Source organism: Wyeomyia smithii, chromosome 2 (genome assembly GCF_029784165.1).
Source record: "Wyeomyia smithii strain HCP4-BCI-WySm-NY-G18 chromosome 2, ASM2978416v1, whole genome shotgun sequence".
Lineage (NCBI taxonomy): Eukaryota > Metazoa > Arthropoda > Insecta > Diptera > Culicidae > Wyeomyia > Wyeomyia smithii.
Window position 1 is genome coordinate 116,040,048 of NC_073695.1, and position 16,097 is coordinate 116,056,144.

The window sequence follows — 16,097 nt, forward strand, 5'->3', positions numbered from 1 at the left end:
AGAGTACTTATCTTCATTAACCCCCCGGACGATAATAGGTAAAACCTGACGATAATAGAGCCAATACCCTATATCAAAAAGATTTGCGTAGCAAGGGAGATTTTTTTTTTGGGAGAATAGAGTTTGAAGGATGGCGTAAATTAGGAAAAACCCGGATAATCAGGGAATGTTGAGAAATTTATATTTCGAACAAAGAAATCAGGGAATATCAGGAAAACTGAAAAACAACCAGTAAAAAACTAACCGAGTCCTCTACTGTTCGATTTCACATCAGATCGAACACCTTTTTCATTGAAATTTCAGAGCTGCATCCATGTATGTTGCACTTTTTTGCGCTGAAAGCTGATAAATTTCACGGATATCAATGTTACATTTCAAGGAATATCGGCAAATTCAATTTTGAAAACTTTTTCACCACCCTGTTTCTCTTCAAATCTCAATCGTCAATCGATTTTTCGTCACAGTAGAAACCGTGTCATTTTAGTGTTATCGATCCTCGTATATGATCCGTCGGCACAGCAGCTCCCAGGACTTCGTACCGCCTAGCGGCGCCAGTGAGATTTCTTTGTTCACACAAAAAAAAACAAACTGCACGAAGCAAAGTCAAGGCAAGGATAAATGACCTCAACTGTTGCGGTATAGGAGAAAAAAAAACAATATCTATCGAACCTGCAGTCAGGAAGGAGCCTTCGTCTTTTATTGCGATTTGTGATTGTAGCAAGTCAGCGAGCGACGACTTTCCGCTACAATTCTGAACGATTTCGCGAACCCAAATTAGATCTTTTTTCGAGGTTTGCCTGCTGCCCTAGGCAGGCCGGATTCGAAAAACATTCGCTATGCCTATCGGTGGAAAAAGGCAATGGTGATGGTGGTGGCAAGGGAAAGATAAAATCAAATTCATCATCATGACTGCCACTTTGGCTTCTAAGGGGTGGATATTGGGTGGTTCAGTTGGCAGAAAGGCAAATCTCCCAGTCCTACTACCGAGCAAGAGGAGAGATGCTGATAAGCAAACACAACAATAGCTTCTTGGGTGGCGTGAAAAAATAGCGCGAACAATGAGTGGAAAAGCCACCGAAAGAAGCGAATGAAAATGTGGAGCCAGGAAAAATGAAAGATTCCTTTCGCTGATGGAAAGTCCAAGGCGGGCGGAGAGTTAAACGAATGAGAAAAAAACTGACGACATAGTATTCAGGAGCGGGGGTAGCAAAAACATTAAGAAAACGAATCAATCAATCTCGTTTCAGTATATATTGGTTTATTGTTGCGTGTGGTTTGATGGCAAAGACAGGATCGACATCCCCTCCCAGGGGTGTCATTTTCCGAATGAGACCCGATCCAACGAAAGACGTCACTGTGCGTGAAGAGAACAAAGATTTTCGTTACTATGGAGGAAGTTGGAGGAGAGGTATTTCTTCTTTATTGTGATGTACGGCTCTAGTTGTAAGCTTTTCATGGAACTATAGCCAAACTCCGATATCGGGTTTTGTCAAAGTTACTTCAGTTATAACTCAAACCGCTATCAAACTATCAGTATTTAATTATACTCTTTTCGTTAAGCCTCGGAGGTATTTTCCGCTAATCCACAAACATCGTATAAAGAAGCGAAACTTTACCACATCTGAGCCCATTTAAAACTTTTTCTTGCCACATCGAAAAATGACTACAGAACATTTGGAAGACACACCCGTGGCGGAAACAATACTTAACAGCGGCATTAAGATAATAAAGCAGTTTCGCACCGTTATCACGTAGCAGGTTTCCTCGGGATTCTCGCGTCATATCAAAAGGACGTGATAAAACCAAAAAGATCCGTCCGAAAACGATAGCCGCGCAGATGTATCCGTCATTAATTCCTATATCGACATAAAAATTCCCGGTGCTGGAGAAATCACGCACATTCATAGCCACCCCCGCTGTGACTACGGGGAGTGGAAAAAGTAAGTGTTTATAGCCTGACGAAATTGCATTCAAAGCGATCATTACCACATCAGAGCCTCCCACGGAACAAGTACGTTTTTCTTCGCCAACCTCACCTAAAAGCAACATACTCAGTGCTGCCATTACCAAACTGCAGTTTACGAAAACCATAATCGCACTTAAAGTCTCTTTGCTTCTGTCCTCGTGCTTGCCTAATATCCTTCACTTTCACCAAGTAAACACCCTGCGTCAGCAGAAGACCCAACCAGGCAACCAGTAGCTCATCAATCGTTTAGAAGCGATAACGAAATTTATCCCCCTCATGCTGCACAGGAGGACTTTGGAAGTGTGGCCCCGATCCGACTAACCAGCATTATCGCTTTACGACTTTTTCCGTTTCCTCGATAGCTCCAGATAGGTATGAATACTCTGCAAGCAGTAGTCACCTATATCGTACGAGAGGCGAGAGAAAAAAAAGAAGCTAGGTCCTTTATCATGGTACCGCTCCCTGACCCCCGCCTGAACGAGAAAGCAAGCAGGCTGAATTAATGGTTATTTTCAGTGACAATTTGATCCTCATTGAATCAGCCGACCAACGACGAGTGACGACGACTGCTGCGGGACGCAATGGGAGGCATAACGATTTGGTGCGACAAACAGGCTATTATGAGTGCGGAATCGTTTCGGGAAATGAGATTATTGACTGCGGTCTGAATGTCGTCATGCGGTAGATGGAGTGAAGCGATCTGGTTCTGGAGCACTAGTTTGTTGTTTTGTGCAGAATAACTTCACTTGATTTGAGCTGATGGTTAAGAGTTTAAGTTTACGGGAAAATTTGCAGCAAATATTGCTGTGCTTTCTGCAGTTACCTAAAATGTGAATTAACAAACTAACCAACGATTGCTACATAATTATGTTTTGATTACTGTTAACATTGAATTTGAATTGTAGGTTCTATTAAAATTCTGCGTAATATCAACTCAGTAGCTGTTTACTAAACACGTCGAGGCAACCACCTGAGTTAAATCTCTCCATTTTTTATTCAAAGGGACTGCGTGAATACTTTTATAGAACAAGTTCGCAGAATTAGTTGAGTCAATCAAACATTAGAGTGGCAAATACAACATTTCGAAATGAAACAATAATATTTTCTTTCGTTATTCACCATAATCTTTTGGAAAATCTGCAAAAAAGCAAGATATTGTTATGAACGTACGAGCAAGCACATAATTCTTGTCACTGATGGCAGTGCAAAAAACAGGCAAAAATCCACATTGCAGCTCAAATGTGAATGTTTTTGAACCTCTCCTTCGCTGCACTGTTTTTTTAGCGAACGAAAAGCTGTCAACTCTGAACTTTTTTTATTGCTATTCAACTGTATGGTGCGGAAGGTGCACGACACGTCGTAGATTTTTACGATATTGACGAAGGAAACGAGCCAAGCTTTGTCCGTACCGGCCGGTACCTTTCCTTTAAATATGCAAGACGTGGCACGTATTCATAGTATTTATATAACCCATGCTACCATGTTTCTCAAATCAGTTGGCCTCTTCTTCGGTTAGGAACCACTATAAAACAGTGAAAAAACGATGACGTATGACGACAATGTCGACAGGCGTACTAAGCGACACAAATCGACTCGTTCCATTCACACATGCTCACTGCTTAGACAACTTGTGTAGTTCGAGGAAATTCGAAGCCTCGCTATGTGCAGACGATTTGGGTTTACGTAAAACTGGGACATATGTTGCCTAGTTTGCTATCTTTCTTTAACGTTCTGGATCAACTAAGTTTTTTAAAAGCAAAACAAATGCTACAGAAACAAAATTTTTCATTCTGAACGACGAGAGGTTAACTAAATTATGATTAATTATAAGTACGAAATTTATATTACAACTAATTGAATTGGGGTTTTAATTTTGTTTTCACTCAAATCGCACGAAGTGAAAAAAAAATCATCCTCCAACTTGGCTAACTAGGAAATTTAAAAAAAAATGCATTTTGTACGCTACAACAATAGTGAACATAATCAACATCACAGTCGTTATGTTGAATCAATTTTTTCAATGCCTCAGAATATCCATCCATCAATTTTTACACAATTTCCAAATTTTGTTACATAACGCTTCAATGATTATATGTACCGAGATACATTGAGCAATTAAATTCTTTAGGGTTATAAAAGCAGTCAAATGGCTTCAGAACATGAGACAATTTTATTATTTATAACCTCTTGATTAATTAAATATGTCAGTTTGTCTTATTTTTTTTTGTTTCGTGTTAGTTTAGCATTTTAAATCGATGATATAATGATTTCGCTGACTATCACCAAAACTATTCATTTCTCTGTAATAGGCATGCTCCAATCTGAAGCAAAGAAGTAGCTTCGTTTTTTTCCGGTCGCATTTTCTATATTTAGATCGATACAAAGATAGACGATCTAACGTCCCAGTTTCGGGTCATCCAGAACAAGCAGCGGTAAAGAGGATCACGAACTAAGGAAGGGCGAAACGATTTCATTCGCAAATGATGGAATGGGTCATAAAACTTCAATGTTCATAGTAATGTGGGATAATAAAGCAAATTAAATACGACGACTAAAAAGTTTCATGTCCTATTGCAGAAACCCGCCCTGCACCCTGTTCTGATTTCCGGAAATGCCTCATAATGTTACCGTGCTGTTTTCGCAAACAACTGGCTATCAAAAAATAATTTTCGACAACGGAACGTTTCCACATCTTGCCTACATTCTGCTAAAAGCTCAGTCGAGCGGCAAGAGAAAACAACTCAATTTCTGTCTCTTTTCCGAGCATGTTACCACTCTAGTCGTTTGTTTACACTCGTCCGTACCCCACTGCATTCGACAAAGCCATAAATAAGAAAGCTCACCTGGATTTTCCTTTCGCTTCGCATGTCTGCAGTTCCTTTCGATGGCGGTGGTGATGGTGGTGTAGGTGACTTCATTATCCCACTTGGCACTCCACTGCAAAAGGAAGGATGACCAAGGCCGGGGGCCAGTTTTACAATTGAAATATAAAACCTGCTGATTCGGTGCCAAGCGATGCCATCGAAAGAATTACAGTCGTTTTTGCTCTTGCAGACCACAAATGCAGTCGAAAACAAAAAATAAACAAATGTGTGGAACCCGAAGGATTGTTGCTGGCCCACTGTACGATTTAAATCCATAAACTCTAACAATCCTGAGTCAGGCCGAATGAGCTACCGAAGCTGTCGCCGGGAAAGGGGTCTTTCTGCTTGTCGTGAAACAGTTTTGCGGTGAAATTTGGTCGTTAAAATATTTTCGCTTTCATAATTATTATTATTGTTATAACATAATCATAAATGGCACTGCAGTCATCGGCATTGTCGCTATGGCCCGTTTTTACTGCGGTTGGTGGGTAGGTGGTGATATTTTATGGAAGTAAAGCACAGGCGGGGTTAGGTTCCGTGGCGTGTTTCACTATACACGGCCATGGATCCGTTTGTCCATTGCTGTTGGTTTTCTGAAACTGAACAAGTTAATCGATAGGCTTCGTGTAATGCCTTGGAGCAGAGATGTTGTTGTACTTTGTTGCATCCCAAATGTAAATCGACCTCAACATCGATTTGACGGAATGTTGCAGTTGTAAATCAATTAGATTGCAACCAATTTTGGGTATTATTAGAATGCAATGTTTCGGACTTTTTTTTTTTATTCTCGCTTATTTTCCGTCGGTCTAGTTCCGCCACTGTTGTGGCCAATCACCGACGCCCAGGGAGGCGACTCCACACCCAGGACCCTAACTCACGACCCGTTTATTAACGGACCGGCGCCAACGGCTTTACTTCCTCATGCGATGGAAGGCGTGATCCCAGAGATTTTTCGCCTCAGAAAATCTCCCGGTGTCGGCTAGGATTGAATCTAGACCAGTTGGGTTGGTTGTGAGTGGATCACGCCACCTCACAACCATCGACACCTATGTCGGCGGTAGGATTCGAACCCAGGCGTCGAGCGTGGTTGGCGGAGACGTTACCAACCACACTAGGCCCCCGCTCTGTGTTTCGGACTTGAATTTTATAAAATATGCTTAAGAAGGTCAAATACCAGCTTATATGAGAACTTCCGGAACCGGGATGATGTAAATAGGTCGTAAATTGAACCCCAGTTTTGAATCTTTTCAGGGTCACTACATTATTCTAGAGTTTCACACTAATAAGGCTGGTACCTACAAATTTCGAATTCTTCTCATGTTTAATCGAGGTAAGCCGAGGATGGGTGAAAAATAAATAACACCGAGAAAAAAAACGGAATATCTTGAATAAAAATTTGTATGCAAGCTACGACATTTGTAACTTGCATTTAAATGAATGCTGAAAAATAACACGTCTTCATTGCTATAAGTTCTTTGGCTTGCCTTTTGCCAACATTCTCACTGGCATTGGATTTGTTTGTTGCTAAATTGAACATATACGCTGTCGAAAAACCATTAGGATTAGCGAAACGGCTAAAATCAGTTTTGAACAGTAAGGAACGGTGTTTTTTGTTATACACGTTTCAGCACAAAAATCACATATATAAATAAAGTGAAAAGGGCAGAAATATTTATAATTTCTAGGCCGGGAACTAAATAACACCAGTCTTTCGCCAATGTAATCGAGGTTTTCGTTCATTTTAGCACAAAAAATTCAGCGGCAATCGTAGCTAGAACAGAGTAAACCCAAAAAACGCAAATATGAAACCATAACCAATCGATTTTTTAACCAATTTTACACAAGAAATGCTATATTTCAGGTTGCCAGCTCAGCGGCGTTTATTTCGTGGGAGTTTAGGTCCATTTATACCCATTAAGCAATGATTCCTCTAAAAACACACAATGATTGCTCTGACATCGCACAAAAATATGTGAAATATATAACGCAACTGTTGTACAATGAATACATTGATAGAGATCGAAATCAGAATATGTACCATACACACAAAAGTCGTAATGTTTCGGTAAACTTCGATTTCGGGCGAGCGATTAGTTTTGGGGCGCTCAAGAAACTGTAGTTCATTTTCGTAAGCTGGTACATATAAACGATGAACCATCTCTAAAAGCCATTAGCGATGTTTTTTTGCCACAGAATTAACTGACGCTTGTGCTAGTAACGAAGAACCGATTGCGTATGAATAGAACCAGAGAATTCATTTTTAATTTGAATCTTAAAATATCTGTTTCTTAATTGAAAAAAATTAAGTGTAACAAAAGTTCATCCTCATTGGTGTTTACCACTAGATCTAATGATCACTATCCGTTGTTTTTTCCCTTTTACAGGATACACGCAGGACATCTCGCATCACTTCACCGCCTTCTTACCGAAAATCGAACACGATGGCGGGTACCAGCAAACGCACTACATACTACCGCCGACACCAACGTCGCCTCCGCGCTCTCCAGGCGAAGATTCTCAGCAAAGTCCCAGACATGGAAGTCTCTCCCCCGCCAGAAAGGCACTGTTCACTAGTAGTTCCGGAACTGCGCTTTCACTGCCCCCGAAGAAAAAGGATATCTACCGGCCGTACTCACTGGACGACAGGCCGCGCAATTACGAGATTCGAATCCCAGCGGAGGAGGATTTGCATGCGGCTCATGCAATTCTGGACCTCAGCGCATCGACAGCATTTCTGCCACCACCAGCTCCACACCAAATTTTGCAACACCATCAGCTTCTCCAAGAGGAACGAAATCATACTGTTCCCAGTTCCCTCGGTTCACCAGAACAGAATGAAAATAAAAACAGCACTAATACCTTGGATGACAAAAAATCCAGTAAAACTATAGCCTACACGTACGAAGCTTTTTTTGTCAGTGACGGACGATCGAAAAAAAAAATTGCTGATCCGAAAACGGTTCTAGAGACCAAAGCCAAGTACACTTGCACAGAGTGCGGTAAGCAGTATGCTACTTCGAGCAACCTGTCACGGCATAAGCAAACGCATCGAAGTTTGGACTCTCAATCGGCCAAGAAGTGCATGACTTGTGGCAAAGCTTACGTATCGATGCCGGCACTCGCAATGCACGTTCTAACGCACAAACTGTCTCATAGTTGTGGGGTATGTGGAAAACTTTTTTCGAGACCATGGCTTTTGCAAGGTCATTTACGATCGCACACTGGGGAAAAGCCGTACGGATGCGCTCATTGTGGCAAAGCATTTGCCGATCGGTCCAATCTGAGAGCACATATGCAAACACATTCCGTCGATAAGAATTATCAGTGCCAACGGTGTCATAAGACGTTTGCACTCAAATCGTACCTCAATAAGCATCTCGAATCAGCCTGCTTCAAGGAGGACTCCTGCATGAGTCCACTGGGATCAAGCAACAGTATGGACAACATCGACAACAACAAACTGGTTAGCGCAACTCTCGTAGACAAACTTGGCGCTAAATTGCTGGTGAAGAAAGAAAACAATAATGAGGAAGCTTTAAATCAAAACTTTGCTACGTTGGCAGCAGCGGCTGCGGCCAGCGGAGCCACCGCCGGAAACATTCTCGTTATGAAAAATGTAGCCGGAAGTTTATTATCCGGTAGTAGTAATGGTACATCGCCAACCGCCATTTTGACAACAAATCCGTCAACTGCAGCCACAGTGTTGGGAGCTGTCAATGGAACAACCGCTATATTGACTACTTCGGCGGCTGCTGGCAGTCACAATCCGACGACGGCGGCTGTGCACATAAATGTCAACTTTAGCGGGTAACCAATAATGGAAGCGGCCGCTGTGGCCGCCACCAAGGCGTATCGTATTATTTTAAACTGAATCACGCACACGTACATTATGTTGACGAGTGCGTTAACAAGTTGGCAAGCTCAGTTTGCTCTCTCACTCCAGTTTTGACAGGTGCGCGCTTTTACTAGTAGTTTTGAAGTTTTAACTTTGAAGCATTATAGGGAGTGAGAGGTCACAGTTTGTAAGTAGCATTCCATATTACAAAGAATTTCTCATTTTCCCGTTACTAGCTTCTTCTACTTCTCCTAACCACTAGAAAAACATCTTTCGCAGATCAATATTCCAATAGCGAAAGAAAGCATTATATACACTAGCTGCATCGAAAAACGTATTTACACCAAAACCACACTATACAATTTTATCAAAGGTTTTTAAAAAAGAAACTAAACCAGCAATCCCAAGAGCAATTCGATTCAATTATTCTAGTACTACGATTCAATTATGCGTTGGCTGTATGCAGCGACTGAAATGCTAGGAAGAATGTGACGCTATAGACTCTTTGCAGCCGCTGCCAGTCGTTACACCATTTGCCTAAGCTCGAAACCTTTCCTTAAAGTTTATTCAATATCCTATTATTATTGTCATTATATTTACATAGAATCAGTAGACACCAAACACAAACACCGCATACCACACAGGTCTAAGAAAGTCGATGAAAATAGTAAGATAAACTAAAAATAAAAGTAGGATTATGTTAGACAATTAAAATTGAGAAGAAAAGTGAATCAAGCTATCAGACCTTCAAGTTAATTACCTTTTTAAACTCAACCACAAGCTCCGCTCCTTTTCGTTTACGTTATCTTTCCTTTTAGCTATGTAGACCTCTTGTCAACCCGAGCGCAGGCGGAAATTCTTATCGCATTCGACCCTATTAACTAGGCCGAAACCGAAACAACCCAAAAGGAATGTACGCCACGAACAACTTTGCGGTTATCGCCAGGGAGTCAAACGTCAAACGATTTTCCTTCACTAGTGGCGTTGTTCAACTTGTTCTCTTCGCACTCGCTTATCTGTGACAGCAGATCGAAGGCCTCTGACAGGATGTCAACCTGTGCCGCCGGTGATTGCAGGAAAATGTAGAAATAAATACTAACCAGCTGACTGCACCTATCTGATAAAGGGTCACTGCCGCGGTGAGTTTGTGACAAGACTTCATTCTTGTTCAGGGTGATTCGAAGAAGTTGGCAATTGCAGCATCTAGCGTGACATTTTTATGCTTTTTCGCCACAACAAAGATGAAAAAGAGTTTTCTCCAGCCGTGTTGCATCTGTTCAAAAATGTGTTCAGAAACGTGAAAGTAACATGGTAACATTTCAAACATATTTTAATGAACGCTGATGGCAGTGATTGATGTTTTAACATGAACCCCTCATTCCCCAACTGGGTTCGATTCTACCTGACACTGGTAACATTTTTGAGGCGTAAAATTTGTGGTCACACGGTAAGCGAACTGTAGGAACAAATCTAGGCGTTGATTCGTGAAATTTAATAGGACTTTTCTATGTTCAGCGGAAGGAAAATAACGTATTTCCAACATAAAATATATTATTACGACTCTTGATCCTTATTCTAAGACATAAACAAGTTGCTAGAAACAAATACAATTATGTCCGACATATTTTCAATTCACGAGGCACCTGTAAAATGCTACCCGTAGGTAACCTAATATGCAAGAAGGTAAAAAACACTATCCAAGTAATTTTCCCATTATTCATCAATCTTCCGAAGACTTCTCGTTTCGTTCAAGCTGACAACGTTCTGTTGCGCAGCGACAAGAAAAAGAAAAACGGTACGACTCTACCGTCAGAGCATGTTACTCTATCATGCCAGCTAATTATTTCAGTTTATTCAATTATTTATTCATCGCCCGTGTACAATTTCTTATCCCCATTCCAAGTTTCGTTAATACTGACCGCCCACTCGTTGTAAGAGGGTGCTATATAGCGTTATCATCATCACGATCACTTCTCGTGCAGTGGGTTCGCATTAAGAAAAAAAAATTAAAAACAGAAATGTGAGTGTGAGAGAGAAAGAATTAACCACAAGCTATGCAACTAATTACGACAGCTCTACCAAACGATCTCATAAGCGTTCTTCTAAAGAGTTAAGTCAAATGAAAACTTAATAACATGAATACGTCCATTAAACAATTTTAAAACCAAGGAAAGTTTTAAGAAATTCAAAGTATTAATCTCTTGTTCTATTGGATGAGAGAAATGCAAATAAAATTTGCTATGCGCCTCTCATTAGCATCCACAAAGAAAAAAAAAGTTTTTAAAACATAACTCGTTTTCCGTTAACAGTTACTAAATCCCGTTCTGTTTGAAGCTCTTGTATCATAGTAGAAAAATAATGATCATCTAGCATTTAACGCCGTTTTTATTTCAAGAAAGTTAGCCACTAAGCAAAGTATGGAATAAAAATGCTACAAGTCAGACACGATTGTTAAAAGTATTCACGAAATCGGAAGTTAGTGAAGGAGATAGTAACAAATAGTGAGCGTAAGACGAATGAATATCGAAAATGACAGAACATTGAAAAATCTAGTCTTCACCTAGTCTAGAGACAAGCACCGCTCAGTTTTCTGTAAGGCGTCCTTGTTTATGTAAGCAAAGTAAGATAAAGTTAGTACACACCTATACAACAGCGGATGCCTACATTTCCCGCGTATATTAGTTTCATAGTCTGTAAGCCTCCATCCAAAAGTACTGCACTGTATTCTAGTCTTTGCCAATGCTGTACAGTTTTGTAAATAGCAATAGTTTCATCGCCTATTTTAGAGGTTTCTAGTTAATATTTACTCCTTATTTGTGACATCGAAGATTGCAGCGTTCAGCAAACATTGGATTGCATGAATGCTGCACATACTTTTGCTTTTGATATTGCAGGTGAACGGTATTAACAAGAAACAGCAAAAGTTAGAAAATAATCGAATAGAAGAAAATCGATTATACAACACTTACAAAATCCTCTTGTTCAAAAGAAACAACGAAAATTTACGAACGAAAAGCAACGTTTCTCAAACAACGAATTATAAAGTAAGCTCTTGCAGATATTCTCCAGTAGTTTGATTCAGACACGTGGGATAGGCTTTGTCCGCACGTCTTTTTTTCTGTACATAAAACACTTCTTCGCGTGGAATGATTTATGGATATTTGATTTTTTTCAACTATCATTGTGTGCTTCTTTATTTTGTCGAACTGCATGTTTTATATGAAGACTAACTACTACGACATTAATTTTATTTGTTGCGTTATGTTACGCTATATTAACAATATCTCAAATATCAGATTGCGAACTTTGTTACGATCACACATAAATGAAAAGCGTAACAGTAGTAACAGAGGTTCTCTTCCAGTGATGATGGATCATCAATTTCAAAGTGATAGGTTATTGTTTCGTTTAAAAAAAAACAAAAAAAATTATCATTGTTTTTTTTTATTTTTGACAGAGTTGCCATTCTTGCTAGTAGAATTTTTTTAATTATCTTTGTTCGTTTGATATAATACATGACATTACATACCAACACCAAAAGCAATGATAACAAAAAAAGAACTTGAACTGGAATATCACCACTTTATTTCAGCAGAATCAAAATTCGTACCGAAGCAATAATGAAAAAATCTGTAGAATAAACGAAACAATTGGTAGAGAGGAAACAAAAGCTTTCTTTTGACAAATTCGCTGTTGATTTTCAAGATTTACATCAAAATCTAACAATTCAAATTGTCTGAAAAACATACTGAAAGCTCTCAAAAGAGCTGCGAATGACGTAAATTTTCCCAGCAATTGAAAGAATGAAGAAAAAATGTGTTGTCTTATTCGTAAAAAAAAATCAATTTGAGTCATCAGACTGTTTGATTTTATAAATGACAGTAGAATTTTCGCTGACACAATACGCGTTACAGACTGTATCTGCTTCTTTAGATGTTGATTCAGTAAAACGGTAACGGAGTTCGGCAAATTTCGTCATGTCATAGCATGTTCATTTGCATTTCATTCTTGTGGGGTTTTCAACACTGTAAATAGCTTAAAAGTTATCCCTATTGTATCCGGGAAAAATTTGTCAAATCAATTCCGTTTGATTGATCTGAGTCTCCGCTATACTCTTTCGTTCCCTATATTGAGAATGATTACTAACATTTGAGTGTAGTATAGCAGTAACCACCGGAAGGGATAACCGATAATGAATTATCTTTCAGATAGCTCCGCTTTGTGGTTGACAGGTGTCAGCACCTATCTAAGAAGCCCAACACACCCAAAGCAAAATAGATAGAAATGGGTCAAAGATTTTCCAACGGTAACCCTTTTCCTTAAAATCCCAATGTGTATTTGGAAGTTGGCGAAAAGTAGAAAAAAAACTGTGACACTTGTTTGAGTATGTACGTGTGCGTGAGTGATTGTGTGTAAAATATTAGAAGTAGATTTTTATCCTGATTTAACCTTCTTTTCTCCTTATTCCTTTCCCCTGAAAGCAATCAGACAGCCGGTTGTGCTGTTGTGGACGGACGTGGGTAAGACGTGCAATAGGATTTGATGGGTTCTGGTCAAAGGCCTGTTCCCAAACTCGAATGAAGTAGCAGTGTGCGTTTTCGTGAGCCTTAGGATATTTTTTCCGCATTGTATAGTCAATTTCAATTTCGTTTCTTCGGATACGGGATATCCCTACCGATGTCTCCCAGGGGAATTCACTCCTCCCGGGGAGCAGCGATCGTCAATTCTATTAATTATACTCTCACATATAACGTAAAAGCAATTAGTTATTTCCATCCAAACGGAAACCCAAAGAGCTTTAGCCCTTAACTTTGGTAGATAAACGTTTACTCGATATATGTATACATTTAATACCCCATGAAGTGTAACTCTGGTAAGCCCCCCTTGTTAATTATTACCCCTCTTTAAACAGTAGAGTTAACTTTGGAAGCTCCGGCAGCTGTTGATTCTGGACTCTGCGGTTCTTCTACGAACGATCCAGAACCTTCGAGCCAGGAGTAACCAAACCCCCTCCTCAGCTAACCAATTGGTGGGCGATCTGCAAACACAATTGTGAAGGGAGTGTGATCTAGTCAAGTTAGGAACGTTCGACGAGGCTTTCTCAATGATCTCAATAGAGTTTACAGTATGTATAAAGGAAACCCCCTCATTCTCTCTCAGGATCGTTAGGGTTCAAAACAACAATGGTGAAGGCGATACCCGCCGCAAACAAACTTGTACATATAATCGAGGGTTGGTCCCATACAGTAGAACGAAAACCAAAAATTAGCGTACGACTAAGAAGACTAGCGCGAAAGCAAAAAGTTACAATAAAACGAAGACAACAGTAACATTTACTCTAAATATACACATATATATACTCTAGCTGATATAGAAGATTGATTTGTTTTTGTACTCCCCTCCATTTGTACTTGAAACAACCTTTGTAAGTAGTTTACAGTTTGCCAGGTTTAGCAAAATATACTAAACAAACACAATAAAAGTCAAACAACAAAACAGAAAAAAAACTTCTAAAGTTAGTTTTTGCAGCACCTTTTAACTTAAAAATCTCAAGGAGTCTAAGCGCACGATTATTTATTTATTTATTCATTATCGTTTTAATTTATTTATACATCTTATTTACTAACATTATGCTCAGCAAGCATTGTAGCCAGTACTGATCAAACATATACTCATACATTTAGTCTTTTTACTTTGACGAAAAAGATAAACAATACTGCTAGCAATTTGAGAAGTAAAAAAGGAAGAGCAATTGTACATAAGCAATATATAATATATATCAAAACAGAAAGGATAATATTTCAAGTTTTAATGCGAAAAGAACAGCAATTATTAATTTTAAAATGCAAAATGCAAACAATACCCAAAAATACAACAAGCAGTAGCAGAACATATAGTAGTGAGTAATATATTTAAACTTAGCGACAAACAAAAACAAAAACAAAGTATTTTTATAACAACAGACAGAAAACGAAAGAACCCCTGCAAGTGGAACAAAAATTAAATGAAAAACAAGAACTACAAAAAGATGTTTCAAGGTTAGCTAAAAATTTCTTTATTTCATTAGTTATGTCCTTTCTATTCTGGAAATCAATCGGGTGCAATAGAATAGTAGAATGCAAATTGCGCCCGATTAACTATTAATTGAAACACGGAATTCGAACAGTGAACAACAACTGCTGTTGTTTAACCTACACAGCAAACCAAAGCAGCATTCGGAAAAACAGATATTTATTATTATTATTGTCCTTCTATTTTCATTATTTATATTAAAATAATTATAATTATTATTGAATCATTGATCGATTGATGAAGAGGAGTAAGTCAAGAAAAAAATGAAATATAGTGAAACATTTAAAAAGTTCATAAAAGCAAAATCAACTTGTTTTCTTTGATATCCTAAGTTCTCTCTGTCCCTATTTCTAATTATGCTCTTTCTGGTTTGAAATTTGGTTTGTATCTGATGTACATTTCCTGTATCCGCTGAGTTTCATCTGAAATTCACCTCGTTTTTATATTTGCTGATAGAAAACACAAGGGTAAGTACCTTGCAATTCGAGTTAGATAATTACTTATATTTTTCTGAAGTACAAATTAGTACGAAACAAATGCGCAAGTTTGTGTGTGATTATCCGGTATCCACTATATTGAAAACGAGTTGAATTTCCAATTCCTAATCAACTATTTCTTCTTTTTATTGAATTTCCATCTAGCAGTTTCAGTTCTCTTTCTATCTCTTATAATTCTTAGCTTTAATGCAAATAGTGCATAGGTAGGCTACGGAAAATCGGTGAATAGTTCCTAACAGAGCTACATGCTCAATATCTAGTCCATTGTACGATAACATTTGAATGGAATTAGCATTTTAAGTTAACTGAAAAAGAATATCGTATTTGTACTGCGATTGAAAATGGAATTTGCAAACAAAATCACACACAATCATACACGAACACAAACGTAATATTCTGTTGCTTTTTTATTGCATGATGTTTAATTTATTTTTTTGTTGAAATTGCAAATTATTTCGTATTATCCTCTGGTGCATGTTCTTTCGCATTTGTGTGAATAATATATTTTATGGTGCAAGTAGCAGTTACGGCAAGTGTATTTGTTTAGTTTAAAAATGTATTTTGTATGACCTAGCATTTCTACAATATTCCCATTTCAATTTTGTGTTCTTCATTTGGGATCAATCTTTTTCTCTATAGTTTGAAATTAGTCTGTCAGATGACAAAAAGTTTTAGATTTAATTGAAACATTGATGTTTAAACGATTTTACTGAGAAATAGAATGCTGACTCCTTATACAAGTTGAATTTGTAAAGACTTATTTGCGACGATAAAAATCGGCATCATCATAAAAATTTAACTGACTAGAGCCTTCAAACACTTCTTAAGTTATATCCTAAGAGACGTACCGCATTTTATAACCG

General features: G+C 38.6%; 1 protein-coding gene across 1 annotated transcript in view; it reads left to right on the top strand.

Moving 5' to 3' along the window:
• The window catches only part of LOC129721203 (protein escargot-like), a 69,710-nt gene extending 54,668 nt beyond the window's left edge, over window positions 1-15,042 (top strand). The window contains exon 2 of the mRNA XM_055673497.1: window positions 7,215-15,042. Coding sequence (XP_055529472.1) covers window positions 7,215-8,641 — 1,427 coding nt within the window. The 3' untranslated portion in view covers window positions 8,642-15,042. The remainder of the gene's footprint in view (window positions 1-7,214) is intronic.
• The last annotated feature ends 1,055 nt before the right edge of the window (window positions 15,043-16,097 follow it).